At 45.9% G+C, this 20,024-nt stretch overlaps 1 protein-coding gene across 1 annotated transcript; it reads left to right on the top strand.

Moving 5' to 3' along the window:
* Positions 1–56: 56 nt before the first annotated feature.
* Positions 57–19,455, top strand: LOC110488211 (dysbindin-like). The gene is made up of 4 exons (XM_021560327.3): positions 57–401; positions 13,701–13,904; positions 15,332–15,457; positions 18,735–19,455. Exons 1-4 carry the CDS (start codon positions 356–358, stop codon positions 18,932–18,934), a joined length of 576 nt encoding a protein of 191 aa, XP_021416002.2. The 5' UTR covers positions 57–355; the 3' UTR covers positions 18,935–19,455.
* The last annotated feature ends 569 nt before the right edge of the window (positions 19,456–20,024 follow it).

The raw sequence follows: 20,024 nt of genomic DNA, 5'->3' as shown, positions 1-20,024 counted from the left end.
AGCCATTTGATTGGTCCAGCTCCAAGCCGTGCTGAAGCCTCTCCGTCTGCACAGCCAGACCAGTCAGTCAGCCTGCAGGCAGCAGCTCTATACTTTCAGACAGCCAGTGTGTGTCGGGGAGAACATTGCTGTCGTGTTTCTGTGTAAGCGAGATTGCGTGTGTGTAATATTATATGTGCGTGTTTGCGTGTGTGAGTTAGTGGTTAAAGCAGCCTCTTAGGATGAGAGGCAGAGAGAGACAGACGGTGTTGTGATTGAGAGTTGGCAACATCGCCTCTCTGCCGCCTCACCCAGTCCTCATCCTGCCCTCCTCTCCTTTCTCTTTCCTCTGGCTCTGATCTACAACACCGCTGGGATGTCTTCTTCTCCAGGATCCATGGACGGCAGCCAGAGGAATAGCTGTAGGTACCCACCATAGATATACATGCAGTATATATGTGTATAATACGGGGCTCTAGTTCTATTTCTATGGTACCGATGCCAGCTTGTCTTGGTTTATTTATTTGTTTAGTTTTTTGTTTGTGTCGTGATGTCTACACGCTAAGGTATCGGGGACTAGCAGATGTTGATCCATGCTTGATTATTAGATATTTTTGATATTTGTGGGTATGTGTCTTCTCCTTCTTGGTAGACTTTTTTTTAAATCTGGCTTTCTTTTCCAGTTTTCATGGTCACAGTTGTCACGAAAATGTATTTTTTGGGGTGGTGGTAGATTAAGTACTAAACGTGTTGGATTTAGTTTAAAACGTGTGGATTTCATTTCAAACATGTATGGAATTAATATCAACATTATTTGATGTCAAACGTTTGGAGTGAAGAGGATAAGATGCAAGCCCTCAACCACAACTGAACACATGCAGTAATAAGCCGACAGATACATGTATTATTTATGAATAACACAAAGTCTGGGTGTGAAATTATTGGTGCTGTAGCCTCCAGTCATTGATGAGCGATGTCACTCATTGTGGGTGCACGCACGCACGCACACACACACACACACACAGACACACAGAATGTCTTAGTTGAGGCATGGATCAGATCTGTTGGAGCAGGCTTTTTATTGCTTTCATTATTATTGCACTCCACTTCCCTCCTCCTTCTGCCCCTCCATCCATCCATCCATCCATCCCCCTCCTCCACATCCACTCCCTCCACTTCTCCCCCACCATGTTCTCCTCCAGCACAAGGTGCACCTGTGTAATGATCATGCTGTTTAATCAACTTTTTGATATGCCACACCTGTCAGGTAGATGGATTATCTTGGCAAAGGAGAAATGCTCACAGGGATGTAAACAAATTTGATCACAACATTTGAGAAAAATAAGCTTTTTGTGCTTATGGAGCATTTCTGGGATCTTTAATTTTAGCTCATGAGACATGGGACCAACACTTTACATGTTGTTATAAGTATATAATCAAACATATTCTCTGCAGCAGTCATCATTACAATTTTGAAAACTATTGTGCAACACGCTGGGATAATAATGACATTCATAGAATGAAATACAACATAAAATGCTAAGTATGTCCTGAGACTCTCATGTCCCATGGTCTATTAACACAGCCACTCATTTTGAGTGCAGAAGAAGATTGGATGGTTTCCATGGGATGGTTTGACCGTGTTTAGGAAAGAGATGGGACAGAGTTAAGAAAGGACAGGACAACAGGATAGAATAGGACAGAGTTAGGACAGGACAGAGATAGGACAGGACAGAGATAGGACAGGACAGAGTTAGGACAGGACAGAGTTAGGACAGGACAGAGATAGGACAGGACATAGAACAGAACAGGAACAGTTAGTGCTGGGTTAGCACTGGTTGTCCATCGGCCTTGAGAACGCTGCAAGAAGGAGGAGGAGGAAGACATCCATCTTGCACAATCTGTTAATTGTCGATAAATGTGTTTCAAATATGAGTTACTTAAGCAATAAGGCCCGAGGGGGTGTGATATATGGCCAATATACCACGGCTAAGGGATGTTCTTCATGCATGACGCAACGTGGAGTGCTAGAACACAGTCCTTAGCCGTGGTATATTGGCCATACATCACAACCCCCCCGAGGTGCCTGATTGCTATTATAAACTGGTTACCAACGTAATTAGAACAGTAAAAATAAATGTTTTGTCATACCCATGGTATACAGAGGGCAGCAGGTAGCCTAGTTGTTGGAGCGTTGGACCAGTACCCGAAAGGTTGCAAGATCAAATCCCTGAGCTGACAAGGTAAAAATCTGTTGTTTTGCCCCTGAACAAGGCAGTTAACCGCAACGCGGATTTGAAAATAAGAATTTGTTCTTAACTAACTTGCCTAGTTAAATAAAGATTTAAAAAATACGGGCTGATATACCTCAGTATTCCGGGCTCAAACCACCCAGTTTATAATATGATTTATACAACAGGTGGGTCTAGTCCTAAATGCTGATTGGTTAAAAGCGCATTCCAGCTGGTGTCTATTCCACAAATTACCACCGGCTAAATCTATGATGTTAAAATGGCTATTTACTCTGTTCCATCTGACTGCGCAATCCACTGTCTCATCAGCCCAAGCAGGGAAGTTATAAACTTGATCTCCCCTATAAAAAGCATTTAGACATCTCACATTTCTTTTAGAATAACATTTCCTTTTCAACAGCAGAGATTTGTATAAACCTTGCTATCTGTCTCCGACATTTGCAACATTTGTTTCAATATTCAAATTAGATCTCCAGCTGTCCCACAGTAATGAACATGTTGGAGTCGGGAGTCGGGATGAGACAGACAGGCAGACAGAATGAACATTAGATTATTTAATGGCAGTGAATGTTTAATGCTCTAACAGAGTGTTGTTAATTTGGCTCTGCCAGCTCTCTCTTTAGGATGTTGAGTGGACCTAACAGTAGAGAGACTCAGTTTGCCCCCAGGTTCCCACTCCTATGCTCTCCTTGTCTGCACAAACCAAAGTAAAATGCAGATAGCCTGGGCACTGTGTTCCAATGAGTATTGTAGTGGAAAATCCTCTGTGAATGTGTGTGTGCGTGCGTGTGTGTGTGTGTTTGCTTTGCCATAACCAGTATAGCTTCTGTATGTACGCTGGTTGAAGCTATTCAACAAAGCAAGCAAAGACAGAGTAGTCTTGTCGTTCTGGCGCCCCCCTCATAGTCATTTATCGGGTCACTTTGTCATGAGCAGCTCACCATCAGTTCCCTTTGTAATGAGGCGTTCAATAAGTGAATTAAATTAATCCTGGGTGACAGACGAGCACAGATGAGGATGCTGCTATCCCTAACCCTAACCCTAGCTTCATATCCACATGCTGGTTTACCCTAATCCTAACCCTAGGTTCATGTCAACATCCCAGTTCAACTCTAAGTCTTGCCTCAACCACAACCCTAACCCTAACACTAGGTTTATGTCCACATCCTAGTTCAACATTAACCCTATCCTCAACCACATCCAAGATGGCATAGCAGTAGGACATGTGTGTTTGTCCTTGTCTTATGTGTTAATAGCCGGTCTTCTTCGTATATATCTTAATCTCATTTCTATCTATGAAATAAACATACTTTCCTGCAACCCACCTTACCCAATGTGGTACAGATCTGCTATTTTTATTCCATCAGAAACTAGCCAGCTAACTAGCAACTAGTCTTTATTAGTCACGGATAGCAGTCTTCACCTTTTTCTCGGTCACCAGCCAGCCAGCCTTAGCACGGACAGCACCTGCCTGTCTGCTCAGCACAATATCAACCCAGAACATATCGGACTGCTTCTCTCTACCAATCACCGGATTCCTGCCGCTCTGGATCATTACACCGGATCAGCTAGCTAGCTGCAAATGAGTGGCTACTGTTAGCTAACACCTCTGTCCCGAAGCAAGCACCAGCTAGCCTTGAGCTAGCCTCGAGCTAGGCCCATATACCAGCTAATTCTAGGGCTATTCTAGGGCCTCCTTTGCCAATTGCCCTGGTGTTACTTCTGTCGTTAGATGGATCAACACTGGAGGCTTCGTGCCATGGATCATCACTGGAGGCTTCGTGCCATGGATCATCACTGGAGGCCTGGTGCGTGGAGCCGGCATAGGATATACTGGGCCGTGGAGGTCTGGAGTGCAGAGCTGGCACCACCCGTCCTGGCTGGATGCTCACTTTAGCCCGGCAAGTGCGGGGCGCTGGCACAGGACGCACTGGGCTGTGAAGGCGCACTGGAGGCCTAGTGCGTAGAGCCGGCGCAGGATATACAGGGCCGTGGAGGCGGACGGGAAGTCTGGAGCGTAGAGCTGGCACAACGCGTCCTGGCTGGATGCTCACCCTAGCCCAGTAACTGCGGGGTGCTGGCACAGGACACACTGGGCTGTGAAGGCGCACCGGATACACAGTGCGCAGAACCGACGCAGGATATCCTGAGCCAAAGAGACGCACCGGAGACCAGGAGCGCTGAGCCGGCACAATCCGTCCTGGCTGAATGCCCACTCTAGCACGGCAAATGCGGGGAGCTGGCACAGAGCGCACCGGGCTCTGGATGCGTACCGGCGACATAGTACGTGTAACCGCAAAGCATGGTTACACGCTCCTTAAATGGTTACAAGGCACGCTCCTTAAAGCGAGTGCAGGGAGTTGGCTCTGGTCTGCAACCTGGCTCCGCCAGCCACCCCGTGTGCCCCCCGCAATTTTTTTGGGGAGGCTGCCTCTCGTGCTTGCGTCGAGGTCGCGAACCCCTGTGTCGTCGTTGTTCCTCCCTCGCTGCCTCCGTCTGCTCCCATGGAAGGCGATCCATACCAGCCTGGATCTCCTCCCACATCCAGGATCCTTAACCATCTAATATATCCTCCAAGGATGTCCTCCACTCACTTTTCTCCCGGGCCCAGGATCCCTGCTCTTCCTGGCCACACTGCTTGGTCCTTTGGTGGTGGGATCTTCTGTTACGTCTGTCGTTAGAAGGAGACCAAGGCGCAGCGTTGTCAGCGTACATCTTTCTTTATTAAGATGAACACCAACAAAACAACAAAAGAATACATGAACGTAACGTTCTGCAGGCTACCTAGTAACTGTGCAAAAACAAGATCCAACAAACTAGGGTGGAAAACAGGCTGCCTAAGTATGATCCCCACGATAGACAACGATAGACAACTGCCTCTGATTGGGAACCATACCCGGCCAACAAAGACATAGAAAACTAGAATTCCCACCCAAATCACACCCTGACCTAAACATATAGAGAAATAAAAAGGCTCTCTAAGGTCAGGGCGTGACAACTGGACCCTTTATTGTTTACACGGAGCCACGCGATCCATCATGACTGGACTGCCGACGTGATCGCTCGAGGTGTTCTCAACAGACTATTCTGTTACGATGTCGCCGAAGAACCATCTACTAGCCCGGGCAGCTAGCTTTTCTGAACACTGTGTCCCCTGCTCCCCTAGTGTAGTAGTGACTACCAAACAGCACCCCGACTCACATATTGCTGCTCTTTTGACCCTATGATCACTCGGCTACACAGCTGATGCCCTGGACTGTTTCAACAACACGGTACATCATTTTGGTTACCTGTCGGCCCCAGCCTCAAACTCAGGTCCTGTATGTACCTAACTGACCCGCTCTGCCCATTCATCGCCATTTACCCGTTGTCTTAGCTCTCTTGATCAACACCTGTGTTTGCTTTATGCATCTCTCTAATGTCAATATGCCTTCTCTACTGCTGTCTTGGCTAGTTTTTCATGTTTTATTTCACTGTAGAGCCCTCAGTGCTGCTCAAAATGCCTTAGATAGCTATTTTGTTCCACCCCACACACATGCCGAGACCTCACCTGGCTTAACTGGTGCCTCCAGAAACGAAACCTCTCTCATCGTCGCTCAAAGCCTAGGTTTACCTCCACTGTACTCACATCCTACCATATTATGCCCTGAATCTATTCTACCACGCCCAAAAATCTGCTCATTTTATTCTCTGTCCCCAAGCCTTGGTTTCATGCATGTTAACATCAGAAGCCTCCTCCCTAAGTTTGTTTTATTCACTGCTTTAGCACACGCCGCCAACCCTGATGTCCTAGCCGTGTCTGAATCCTGGATTAGGAAGGACACCAAAAATTCTGAAATGTCCATCACCAACTACAACATTTTCCGCCAAGATAGAACTCCCAAAGGGAATGGAGTTGCAACCTACTGCAGAGATAGCCTGCAGAGTTCTGTCATGCTATCCAGGTCTGTGCCCAAACAGTTCGAGATTCTACTTTTAAAAATCCACCTTTCCAGAAATAAGTCTCTCACTGTTGCCATAACCCCTGGACACCATATGTGAATTAATTGCCCCCATTTATCTTCAGAGTTTGTACTGTTAAGTGACCTAAACTGGGGTATGCTTAACACCCCAGCCGTCCTACAATCTAAGCTAGATGCCCTCAATCTCACACAAATTATCAAGGAACCTCCCAGGTACAACTCTAAATCCGTAAACACGGACACCCTCATAGATATTATCCTGACCAACCTGCCCTTTAAATACACCTCTGCTGTCTTCAACCAGGATCTCAGCGATCACTGCCTCATTGCCTGCGTCCGTAATGAGTCTGCGGTCAAACGACCACCCCTTATCCCTGTCAAACGCTCCCTAAAACACTTCAGAGAACAGGCCTTTCTTATCAACCTGGCCCGGGTATCCTGTAAGGATATTGACCTCATTCCATCAGTAGAGGATGCCTGGTTATTCTTTAAAAGTGATTTCCTCACCATCTTAAATAAGCATGCCCCATTCAAAACATTTTGTTTGCCCTTTGTTCACTCCAGATTTGACTGCCCTTGACCAGCACAAAAACATATTTTGGCATCGAATAGCCCCTGAGATATGCAACTTTTCAGGGAAGTTAGGAACCAATATACACAGGCAGGAAAGCAAAGGCTAGCTTTTTCAAACAAAAATTTACATCCTGTAGCACAAACTCCAAAACGTTCTGGGACACTGTAAAGTCCATGGAGAATAAGAGCACCTCCTCCCGTTGCCCACTGCACTGAGCCTAGGAAACACTGTCACCACCGATAAATCTACGATAATCAAGAATCTCAATAAGCATTTTCAACGGCTGGCCATTCTTTCCACCTGGCTACCCCTACCCCGGTCAACAACTCTGCACACCCCACAGCAACTTGCCCAAGCCGCCCCATTTCTCCTTCACCCAAATCCAGATAGCTGATGTTCTGAAAGAGCTGCAAAGCCTGGACCCCTACAAATCAGCTGGGCTAGACAATCCAGACCCTCTCTTTCGAAAATTATCCACCACAATTGTTGCAACCCCCCTAAAGCCTGTTCAACCTCACTTTTGTATTGTCTGAGATCCCTAAATATTGGAAAGCAGCTGTGGTCATCCCCCTCTTCAAAGGGGGAGACACCCTAGACCCAAACTGTTACAGACCTATATCTATCCTACCCTGCCTATCTAAAGTCTTCGAAAGCCAAGTTAACAAACAGATTACTGATAATTTCGAATCTCACGATACCTTCCCCACTATGCAATCTGTTTTCCGAGCGGGTCATGGGTGCACCTTAGCCACGCTCAAGGTCCTAAATGATGTCATAATCGGCATTGATAAAAGACAATACTGTGCAGCCGTCTTCATCAACCTGGCCAAGGCTTTCGACTCTGTCAATCACAGCATTCTTATCGGCAGACTCAACAGCCTTGGTTTCTCAAATGACAACCTCGCCTGGTTCACCAACTACTTCTCAGATAGAGTTCAGTGTGTCAAAACAGAGGGCCTGTTGTCCAGACCTCTGGCAGTCTCTATGGGGGTGCCACAGCGTTAAATTTTCGGGCCGACTATTTTCTCTGTATACATCAATGATGTCGCTCCTGCTGCTGGTGATTCTCTGATCCATCTCTACACAGACGACACCATTCTGTATACTTCTGGCCCTTCTTTGGACACTGTGTTAACAAATCTCCAGACATGCTTCAATGCCATACAACTCTCCTTCTGTGGCCTCCAACTGCTCTTAGATGCAAGTAAAACTAAATGCATGCTTTTCAACCGATCGCTGCCCACACCCGCCCGCCCATCTAGCATAACTACTCAGGACGGTTCTGACTTAGAATATGTGGACAACTACAAATACCTAGGTGTCATTTACAAAATAGCCTCCAACACCCTACTCAGCAAATTGGATGCAGTCTATCACAGTGCCATCCGTTTTGTCACCAAAGCCCCATATACTACCCACCACTGTGACCTGTATGTACTCGGTGGCTGGCCCTCACTTCAAATTCGTCGCCAAACCCACTGGCTCCAGGTCATCTACAAGTCTTTGCTAGGTAAAGCCCCGCCTTATCTCAGCTCACTGGTCACCATAGCAGCACCCATAGCACGCGCTCCAGCAGGTGTATTTCACTGGTCATCCCCAAAGCCAACTCCTACTTTGGCTGCCTTTCCTTCCAGTTCTCTGCTGCCAATGACTGGAATGAATTGCAAAAATCACTGAAGCTGGAGTCTTATATCTCCCTCACTAACTTCAAGCACCAGCTGTCAGAGCAGCTCACAGGTCATTGCACCTGTACAAATCAAATCAAATGTATTTATATAGTCCTTCGTACATCAGCTGATATCTCAAAGTGCTGTACAGAAACCCAGCCTAAAACCACAAACAGCAAGCAATGCAGGTGTAGAAGCACGGTGGCGAGGAAAAACTCCCTAGAAAGGCCAAAACCTAGGAAGAAACCTAGAGAGGAACCAGGCTATGAGGGGTGGCCAGTCCTCTTCTGGCTGTGCCGGGTGGAGATTATAACAGAACATGGCCAAGATGTTCAAATGTTCATAAATTACCAGCATGGTCAAATAATAATAATCACAGGCAGAACAGTTGAAACTGGAGCAGTAGCACGGCCAGGTAGACTGGGGACAGCAAGGAGTCATCATGCCAGGTAGTCCTGAGGCATAGTCCTAGGGCTCAGGTCCTCCGAGAGAGAGAAAGAGAGAATTAGAGAGAGCATACTTAAATTCACACAGGACACCAGATAAGACAGGAGAAGTACTCCAGATATAACAAACTGACCCTAGCCCAACAACACAAACTATTGCAGCATAAATACTGAAGGTTGAGACAGGAGGGGTCAGGAGACACTGTGGCCCCATCCGATGATACCCCTGGACAGGGCCAAACAGGAAGGATATAACCCCACCCACTTTGGCAAAGCACTGCCCCCACACCACTAGAGGGATATCTACAAACAACAATTTACCATCCTGAGACAAGGCCGTTTAAAAGTAGAAAGTTCACAGGCATCCACTTCCTTATGTCTGAAACACATGCTTCTATCAATTTTGGGGCTTCACCATGTTTCATTGAAATGCACAGCTGTGTGTCATCCACATAGCCCATCTGTAAATAGCCCACCCAACTATCTCATCCCCATATTGTTCTTTTAAATGTTTTGCTCCTTTGCATCCCAGTGTCTCTACTTGCACGTTAATCTTCTGTACATCTATCACTCCGGTTTTTAATTGCTAAATTGTAATTATTTCGCCATTATGGCCTATTTACTGCCTTACCTCCCTAATCTTACTACATTTTCACACACCGAACATAGATTTTTCTGTCGTATTATTGACTGTACGTTTGTTTATCCCATGTGTAACTCTGTGTTGTTTGTGTTGCACTGCTTTTGTCACGATCGTCGTAATGAGCGGACCAAGGCGCAGCGTGAGTATAGTTCCACATATTTTGAATCTCCGTGAAACAAACAAAACAATAAAGAAACAACGAAATGTGAAGTCATGACGTGCACACAGGCAACTAAACAAACAATATCCCACAAAACACAGGTGGAGAAATGACTACATAAATATGATCCCCAATCAGAGGCAACGATAAACAGCTGCCTCTAATTGGAAACCATATTAGCACCAACATAGAAATAGACATACTAGAACACCCCCTAGTCATGCCCTGATCTACTACACCATAGAGAACCAAGGGCTCTCTATGGTCAGGCTGTGAGGGGGGGGGGTGATTAGTGTCGGTGGCGGCTCCGGTCGTAGCCCCCGCCCAGTCCCCGGATCCAGCCATGGCGCCGAGCTGAACACGGCTCTGGCCATGGAGCTCGGTTCGACCCCGTGCCTGGACTAGGCATCGGCGCAAAAGGGGGGCTACGGTCATGGAGCTGCGTTGGGGGCCATGCCTGGACTGGGCATCGGCACAGAGGAGGGCTCCGGCCATGAAGCTGGGTTGGACGCCGTGCCTGGACTGGGCATCGGCGCAGAGGAAGGCTCCTGCCCTGGAGCGGGACTGGACACCGTGCCTGGACTGGGCACCGGCGCAGAGGAAGGCTCCGGCCTTGGAGCGGGACTGGACGCTGTATCTGGACTGAACACCGGCGCAGAGGAGGGCTCCTGCTATGGAGCGGAACTGGACGCCGTGCTTGGACTGGACACCGGTGCAGAGGAGGGCTCCTGCCCTGGAGCGGGATTGGACGCCGTGCCTGGACTGGGCATCGTCACAGAGGAAGGCTCCTGCCCTGGAGCAGGACTGGACGCCTTGCCTAGAAGTTGACCGTCGCCGGAGGTTCCGCACAGTTGACCGTCGCTTGAGGTTCTGAACCGGGAACCGTTGCCGGAAGCTCCGGACCGGGAACCGTCACCGGAAGCTCCAGACTGGGAACCGTCGCCGGAAGCTCCAGACTGGGACCCGTCGCCGGAAGCTCTGGACTGGGAACCGTCGCCGGAAGCTCTGGACTGTGAATGCGCACTGGAGGCCTAGTGCGTGAATATGCAATTTAAAAGAGAGGCCGTCATCAATTAACATTCCTAGATAGTTATATGAGGTTACAGTCTTAATATCATTGCCCTGACAGGTAGTAATAGTTGAAAGGTTCAGAGGCCTATTTCTTGTTTTAAAAAACACCATTAGTTTAGTTTAGTCAGTATTGAGGATAAGCTTCAATTGACACAAGGTATGTTGTACAGTATAAAAAGCGGTTTGCAAGTTCTGGAAAGCTTGTGAGTGACGAGGCACAACAATAAATAACAGTATCATCAACACAAAAGTGAAGTTGCGCATTTTGCACATTTTTGTCTAAAATATTTATATAAATAGTGAATAAGAGGGGACCAAGTACAGAACCCTGGGGCACACCATTACAGACAGACAATTTAACAGACATGAGCCCATCAAATTGAATGCACGGAGTTCTATCAGACAGATCATTAGCAAACCGTACAGCTGCATGCTCTGAAGGACCTATGCTCGACAATCTCTGCCTCAGTATAGCATGATCAACTGTATCAAAAGCCTTAGAGAGATCAATAAAAAGTGAGACACAGTGTTGTTTTTTGTCAAGGGCTTCAGTGATATCATTTAAAACCTTCATGGCTGCTGTAATTGTGCTCTGCTTCTTCCTGATATGTAAGTTGTTCAGCTATGAAATCAGCTGCCCGTTTTAGAAAGCAGGGCTCAAGATGATCAGGACCTGCAGGCTTTCTCTGATCTAAGGATTTCAGGGCTTTATGTACCTCCTGCACTGAGAATGGCAAAAAGCTAAAAGTTTGACCAGCTCTCACTGGTTCATCCACACATGGCTGTACAGAGACGAGATGATACTGAATCAAACAGCATACCAGATGATACAAAGCGCTCATTGAAACAATTCAGCATTTTAGTTTTGTCATATACAGCAAGTCCTTCAATACACATGATGGTAATTCATTAACATTACTGTTACCAGACATACACTTAATAGCCTTCCAAATCTTTCTAGGGTCATTCAGGTTATCAGTGGTAACAGACTTAAAATCTTCAGACTTGACCTTCCCGAGAAGAAAATAACACTTGTTTCGTAACTGCCTAAAAAGAAGCCAATCAGCATCAGAACATGATTTCCTTGCTTTAGCCCAGGCTAGATTACATTTGCAGATTATACTGCTACAACTGTCAAGAATGTGACGTTTGTTAGGCCTGTAGTTTTTTCTTTGAGTGGAAATCTGCCTTTTAAACGTATGAGGATGCCTTGCATCATGCTGAATAATTGTATATTTTTAATCTAATAATAGACAATCATTTGAGCTGATGCGTTTCAGAAGAATAAAGGAGGGAAACTGTCAGCATTGTCCTGCATTGTGAATAATGTGTCCTCGTAAATGATGTGGGATGTGCTTGCATTAGCCTTCTTTCCGCTAGTGGTCTAGACGAGGTTAGCTCGACTGTGTAGTCGCAACATTCTAAATGCAGCGCTGCAATCAGATAATGATGTCCAGTTAAATAGGGGCCCAACCAAAACCCTCTCACAGAATGCTAATATACTTTTACTGCTTACATGCTTCACCGGTGCACCTTGGTCATCCATTTTCATTACAACCCACTAAGATTTATTATGCAGTAATAGTAGTACATACACATCTGTTTATTGGTTAGGGTGGAATATGTTTGGAGGTAATACTAATGTCTATAAATACAGATTTTTCCATCAGTCAACACACATCTTATTTGACAGCATATACAGTGACTAACATGATTCAATTATCTTGGCACAGTCCACATGACTCATTTCATATTTATAACATGCGTGCGGTTTTATTATGTCAAGATGAGTGGAGACACAATCTACAAGGACAGAATATCTTTATTTCTTAGGGTTAACAAAGTCCGAGGCAACCAACCACAGTAATGAATCACACTGGAGTCCCTTAGGAAACTCACTACCTTTAATTAATCCTCAAACAAAACACGACCCACACATGTGTGCACTTAAAGACACACACACACACACACACACACACACACACACACACACACACACACACACACACACACACACACACACACACACACACACACACACACACACACACACACACACTTCTGAAAAGAGTGGAAGGAACACAACAGACTCGGCAGCACCTATACAACGAGAAAGCGTGGAAGCTGCTGATAATGGGGACGTCAACTGCACCCTCTCTCTTTCTTTCTCTTTCTCCCTCTCGATCTATCCCAGTCTCCCTCTTCCTTTCTCTGTCTCTCTCTCCCTTTCGTGTCTTATATAACGGTCTTTCCCTGTCTGGGAGAAACAGTCAGCTGAAGTGACACTGTGTCATCTAAACCTCCACACTCTGTCATCGTCCAGACAGACAGACATGGTCAGTTGTTGATCTGTCATCGTCCAGACAGACAGAGATGGTAAGTTGCTGCTCTGTCATCGCCCAGACAGACAGATATGGTCAGTTGCTATCCAAAGGCCCAAGCTCTAGGGCAACTGACATCGAACTAGTGCATATGGGATGCTGTACACACATGTAATCCACGCTAGTAACCATTCATTGTAATTTGAGTGCAGTCAAAACGTGATTTCCTGTGTTTTGGAATAATACTGTGAAATTGTGAAATGTATTTTAGTGTAAGACCTGTTTGAAAAGACCGCCTAAAATGTAATCCTGTTTTGGTGGGACCGAGTTTTGGCCTGCCTGGTGACTAGACCAATAAGAAAGAGAGTTCCTAACCTTTCTGCCAATAACAGCTAGTATCAGTTTTCCCCTCCCCACTCAGACCAGTCCAGGAAAGTCCTAGCAAAATTCTCGCTTTAGAAACTGCTTGTTGCTAAGAAGCTATTTTTGTTTCTTTTTGACCATTTTAATTTAAAACAAATACAGTAAGATAATTCATTTTTACTCAGAAATGATTTACTATTGAAATAAAAAGGTCTGCAATGGACCTTTAAATGAAACGTGTAAATGTCTCGGCTCTGTGTAGCAGAGAAGGTGCAACCTCACGTGAAGGAGGTGGAGCCTGCCCAGGTGAAGCCAAAGGAGGTGGAGCCTGGCCAGTTTAAGCTAAAGGAGGCGGAGCTTGCCCAGGCAAAGATGAAGGAGAGGCAGAAGTTCTTTGAAGAGACATTCCAGCAAGACATGGATCAGTACCTGTCCACCGGCTACCTGCAGATCAGTGAGAGGAGAGGTGAGAGCCCCACATGAACCATAACGCCTTACCATCTTCAATGGAGAAGTACGGTCCCTGTGACAGATGGGTTGTGTGTGTGTGTGTACTGGCGAGTTTCCAATGAGGATTTACCCCAGTGTTTTACCCAAAAGGCTCAGACATTTTTTGTTGTTGTCTTACTGGGCCATGGCTCCAGCGGACCTGCGGACCTGCACCTTCTCACAAAGCAACATATTTGAATGATGCAAAGGTTGTTGATTCTACGTGCCAGAAGTCTTTAGTATCGCACTCCTGATGGAAACACAATGACAGCTCACCTTAACATAAAACACTGGCGACCCACAGGTGTGGGGGTAAGTCTCATTGGAAAAGCACCCTTTTGTGTGTGTATGTGTGCATGGGTGCGTGCATGTGTGTGTGGGGCTGGGTAATAACAGTTCAAATAAAATCCAACTTTATTTGTCACTTGCGCCGAATATAACAGGTAGACCTTACCGTGAAATGCTTACTTACAAGCCCTTAACCAACAGTGCAATTCAAGAAAGAGTTAAGAAAATATTTACCAAGTACATTAAAGTAAAAATTATTTAAAAAGTAACACGATAAAATAACAATAATGAGGCTATATACAGAGTCAATGTGCGAGGGTACAGGTTAGTCAAGGTAAATTGTGCATGTACAGTAGGCAGGGCTGAAGTGACTATACATAGATAACAGTGAGTAGCAGCAGTGTAATAACAAATGGAAGGGGGTGTCAATGTAAATAGTCCGGGTGGCCATTTCATGAATTGTTCAGCAGTCTTATGGCTTGGGGGTAGAAGCTGTTAGGGAGCCTTTTGGACCTAGACTTGACGCTCTGGTACCGCTTGCCAAGCGGTAGCAGAGAGAACAGTATATGACTTGGGTGACAATTTGACAGTTCTCTCTCTCTCTTTACTCTGCACACCCTGCTGCCCTGCCCTGCCCTGCTCTCCTCGTATCCTTGAGGTACGCCGTCTCAGCTGTCAATCATACCTCACAGTGCACTGTGTGTTTGTGACGCATGCAACACGTGATCTTAACACCGGTATAACAACAGATACGGTTCCTGCAAGGTGATGAATCCAGGACATGTATAGAACCAGGATAGAACCCTACAGAAACCAGCCTGGAATCATTTCAGACAGGATAGAACCCTATAGTCCTGCCTGGAATCAATTTAGACAGGATAGAACCCTGCAGACTAGCTAGCTAGCATGCAAGATTTTGTTGTGGATTCCAAGATGACCCAGTTTTAGCCAAGAGCAGTTTGATGGTTTTGCCAAGGTTGTTATTTCTTCCTTAGTGTGTTTGAGAGTTTTAAAACATAAAAAGGCTCTTCCTGGACTCAGCCCCTTGCCGTTACATTCTTGGTTTTGTATGCGTTGGTGACTTAACACCTGTGTCTTGCTGCTCAGGGCCAATAGGAAGCTTTTCGTCCATGGAGGTGAACGTGGACATGCTGGAGCAGATGGACCTGTCCGACCATGAGAGCTTTGACGTCTTCCTCCTCTCTGGGGGAGAGGACAACAACGCTGCCTCCCCCATGCTAGGTATGGCACACAGACCCAGACACACACTCAAACAGACAGCACAGTCAGACCATCAAATAATTAGGATATACAGTCGTGGCCAAAAGTTTTGAGAATGACACAAATATTAATTTCCACAAAGTTTGCTGCTTCAGTGTCTTTTGATATTTTTGTCAGATGTTACTATGGAATACTGAAGTATAATTACAAGCATTTCATAAGTGTCAAATACTTTTCTTGACAATTATATGAAGTTGATGCAAAGATATTAGTAGTGTTGACCCTTCTTTTTCAAAACCTCTGCAATCCGCCCTGGCATGCTGTCAATTAACTTCTGGGCCACATCCTGACTGATGGCAGCCCATTCTTGCATAATCAATGTTTGGAATTTGTCAGAATTTGTGTAGTTTTGTTTGTCCAACTGCCTCTCGAGGATTGACCACAAGTTCTCAATGGGATTAAGGTCTGGGGAGTTCCCTGGCCAAGGACCCAAAATATCAATGTTTTGTTCCCCGAGCCACTTAGTTATCACTTTTGCCTTATGGCAAGGTGCTCCATCATGCTGGAAAAGGCATTGTTCGTCACCAAACTGTTCCTGTCTGGTTGGGAGAAGTTGCTCTCGGAGGATGCGTTGTACCATTCTTTATTCATGGCTGTGTTCTTAGGCAAAATTGTCAGTGAGCCCACTCCCTTGGCTGAGAAGCAACCCCACACATGAATGGTCTCAGGATGCTTTACTATTGGCATGACACAGGACTGATGGTAGCGCTCACCTTGTCTTCTCCGGACAAGCTTTTTTCCGGATGCCCCAAACAATCGGAAAGGGGATTCATCAGAGAAAATGACTTTACCCCAGTCCTCAGCAGTCCAATCCCTGTACCTTTTGCAGAATATCAGTCTGTCCCTGATGTTTTTCCTGGAGAGAACTGGCTTCTTTGCTGCCCTTCTTGACAGAGGAAGAACAATGATGCCAAGCACCACCCTCCTTTTGAAGCATCCAGTCTGTTATTCGAACTCAATCAGCATGACAGAATGATCTCCAGCCTTGTCCTCATTAACACTCACACCTGTGTTAACGAGAGAATCACTGACTTGATGTCAGCTGGTCCCTTTGTGGCAGGGCTGAAATGCAGTGGAAATGTTTTGGGGGGATTCAGTTCATTTGCATGGCAAAGAGGGACTTTGCAATTAATTGCAATTCATCTGATCACTCTTCATAACATTCTGGAGTATATGCAAATTGCCATCAGGATTTTAGGTGACAAGCCAAATTTCTTCAGCCTGCTGAGGTTGAAGAGGCGCCATGGTGGACCATTTCAGTTTGTCCGTGATGTGTACTCCGAGGAAGTTAAACCTTTCCACCTTCTCCACTGCTGTCCCGTCGATGTGGATAGGGGGCTGCTTCCTCTGCTGTTTCCTGAAGTCCACGATCATCTCCTTTTTTTTGTTGACGTTGAGTGAGAGATTGTTTTCCTGACACCACACTCTGAGTGCCCTCATCTCCTCCCTGTAGGCTGTCATTTGTTGGTTATCAAGCTCACAAGTGTTGTGTCATCTGCAAACTTGATGAATAAGTTGGAGTGCATGGCCACGCAGTCATGGGTGAACAGGAAGTACAGGAGGGGGCTGAGCACGCACCCATGTGGGGCCCCAGTGTTGAGGATCAGCGAAGTGGAGATGTCGTTTCCTACCTTCACCACCTGGGGGCGGCCTTTCAGAAAGTCCAGGACCCAATTTCACAGGGCGGGGTCGAGACCCAGAGCCTTAATTTTAATGATGAGCTTGGAGGGTACTATGGTGTTGAATGCTGAGCTGTAGTCAATAAACAGCATTCTTACATACGTAGGTATTCCTCTTGTCCAGATGGGATAGGGCAGTGTGCAGTGTGATGGTGATTGCATCGTCTGTGGACCTGTTGGGGCGGTATACAAACTCAAGTGGGTCTAGCGTGGCAGGTAAGGTGGAGTTGATATGATCCTTGACTAGTCTCCTAATGTCCATTGCTCGTGTTTCTTGGTCCAAGCAAGTCTCTTCTTCTTATTGGTGTCCTTTAGTAGTTGTTTCTTTGCAGCAATTCGACCATGAAGGCCTGATTCACACCCTCTCCTCTGAACAGTTTATGTTGAGATGTGTCTGTTACTTGAGCTCTGTGAAGCATTTATTTGGGTGCAGTTAATTGCCGATTTCTGAGGCTAGTTACTCTAATAAACTCATCCTCTGCAGCAGATGTGACTCTGGGTCTTCCTTTCCTGTGGCGGTCCTCATGAGAGCCAGTTTTATCATAGCGCTTGATGGTTTTTGCGACTGCACACAAAAGGTCTTCAAATTCTCCGGATTGACTGACCTTTATGTCTTAAAGTAATGACGGAGTGTCGTTTCTCTTTGCTTATTTGAACTGTTCTTGCCATAATATGGACTTGGTCTTTACCAAATAAGGCCGTCTTCTGTGTACCAACCCTACCTTGTCACAACACAACTGATTAGCTTGAAAGCATTAAGAAGTAAAGAAATTCCACAAATTAACAAGGCACAGCTGTTAATTGAAATGCATTCCAGGTGACTACCTCAAATCAAATCAAAGTTTATTTGTCACGTACGCCGAATACACCACCTTACTTACAGGCTCTAACCAATAGTGCAAAAATGGTATGAGGTGAACAATAGGTAAGTAAAGAAATAAAAACAGTAAAAAGACAGTGAAAAACAGTATTGAGGCTATAACAGTAGTGATGCTATAACAGTAGTGAGGCTATATGCAGTAGTGAGGCTATAAAAGTAGCGAGGCTACATACAGACACCGGTTAGTCAGTCTGATTGAGGTAGTATGCACATCTAGATATGGTTAAAGTGACTATGCATATATGATGAACAGAGTAGCAGTAGTGTAAAGAGGGGTTGGCGGGTGGTGGGTGGTCGGGACACAATGCAGATAGCCCGGTTAGCCACTGTGCGGGAGCACTGGTTGGTCGGGCCAATTGTGGTAGTATGTACATGAATGTATAGCTAAAGTGACTATGCATATGATAAGCAGAGAGTAGCAGCAGCGTAAGAGGGGTTGGGGGGCACACAATGCAAATAGTTTGGGTAGCCATTTGATTACCTGTTCAGGATTCCTATGGCTTGGGGGTAAAAACTGTTGAGAAGCCTTTTTGTCCTAGACTTGGCACTCCGGTGCCGCTTGCCATGCCATATTTTTTTAACATGTTTTATTTTATAACAGACATGCACAGTAAACAGCAACTTCGTAGTTTGATTCACTGGCACTGCATAAAACATCTCTCCTACGTATGTCTCTCAGGTCCAGACGTTGACTCGTTAACCACAGAGATCACCCTGCAGGTTCCCACCCAGGCTGAGCTAGGAAACAAGCTGTCCTCCCTCTCCTCCACATGCACTGACAGCCAGGACACCGAGGCTGGGGACGATGATGAAGAGGGAAGGGAGGACAGCAGCCACCGTCCTGTTGGGGTGCAGAGGTTCCCCCCAACACTGTCCTAGCAGAGAGGCCACCACCCCCCACCCAGAAGCAAGACACTTAAACACTGAGGACAGCAGCTCACAGGCCACATAAGGGCCAGAGTAGGAGCTAAGACAATGAACAGACCGAAACCCTGAGAGGATGGGAGCTAAGACATTGAACAGACCGAAACCCTGAGAGGATGGGAGCTAAGACACTGAACAGACCGAAACCCTGAGAGGATGGGAGCTAAGACACTGAACAGACCGAAACCCTGAGAGGATGGGAGCTAAGACACTGAACAGACCGAAACCCTGAGAGGATGGGAGCTAAGACACTGAACAGACCGAAACCCTGAGAGGATGGGAGCTAAGACACTGAACAGACCGAAACTGAGTGGAATATATGCGATGCACTGGATGCATGGAGGAAGAGATTCGTAATTTGTTTCCTGTATTTTCATCCTTTTCTGTAAAGAAATAACTCCATGTTGAACATTGTGGTTACAGTATTATTCCCCCGTAATCTCTCGACTTGGTAATAAATATTTCACCACCCTGTACTACCATTTGTCATACTGATACCTTAAAAGTTATTTCATAATGAAATGAAACTGGAATAGAATGACCCTGTTTCATAGACTCCCTCCATGAGTCTTGATTTCTAACTTTAAAAAATCCTTCTTTAACCTGTCCCCTCCCCTTCATATGCACTGATCAAAGTGGATTTAACAAGTGACATCAATAAGGGATCATAGCTTTCACCTCCTCAGTCTAATGGAAAGAATAGGTGGTCAGAATGACTTGTAAACTGTGTAACATGATTATATAGAATCATATCATACAGCAAAAGGCCTGCTAGTGGAGTAATAGCTCACAGGTGTGGGTGAATAGCAGGTTATTGCAGAGTGAGAGGGGGACTAAGTAGTGAGAGGGGGACTAAGTAGTGAGAGGGGGACTAAGTAGTGAGAGGGGGACTAAGTAGTGAGAGGGGGACTAAGTAGTGAGAGGGGGACTAAGTAGTGAGAGGGGGACTAAGTAGTGAGAGGGGGACTAAGTAGCCTCTCGGTCTGGTGGGGTCTTACAGCGTTGGTTTCATACCTTTTTGTTATGGCATGCCTTTTAGATTTTC

The sequence above is a fragment of the Oncorhynchus mykiss genome, chromosome 30 (assembly GCF_057628025.1).
Source record: "Oncorhynchus mykiss isolate SJ-2025 chromosome 30, ASM5762802v1, whole genome shotgun sequence".
In the NCBI taxonomy this organism is placed as follows: domain Eukaryota; kingdom Metazoa; phylum Chordata; class Actinopteri; order Salmoniformes; family Salmonidae; genus Oncorhynchus; species Oncorhynchus mykiss.
The sequence above is the reverse complement of the archived record's forward strand: the minus strand, read 5'-3'. Positions and strand labels throughout refer to the sequence as shown.

Excerpts from the sequence above, each read along its gene's own strand:
- LOC110488211 (XM_021560327.3), top strand. The coding sequence starts at position 356 with ATGTCTTCTTCTCCAGGATCCATGGACGGCAGCCAGAGGAATAGCT. Across the intron at positions 402-13,700 it reads CGGCAGCCAGAGGAATAGCT|CAGAGAAGGTGCAACCTCAC; the intron begins GTAGGTACCCAC and ends GGCTCTGTGTAG. Across the intron at positions 15,458-18,734 it reads CGCTGCCTCCCCCATGCTAG|GTCCAGACGTTGACTCGTTA; the intron begins GTATGGCACACA and ends TATGTCTCTCAG.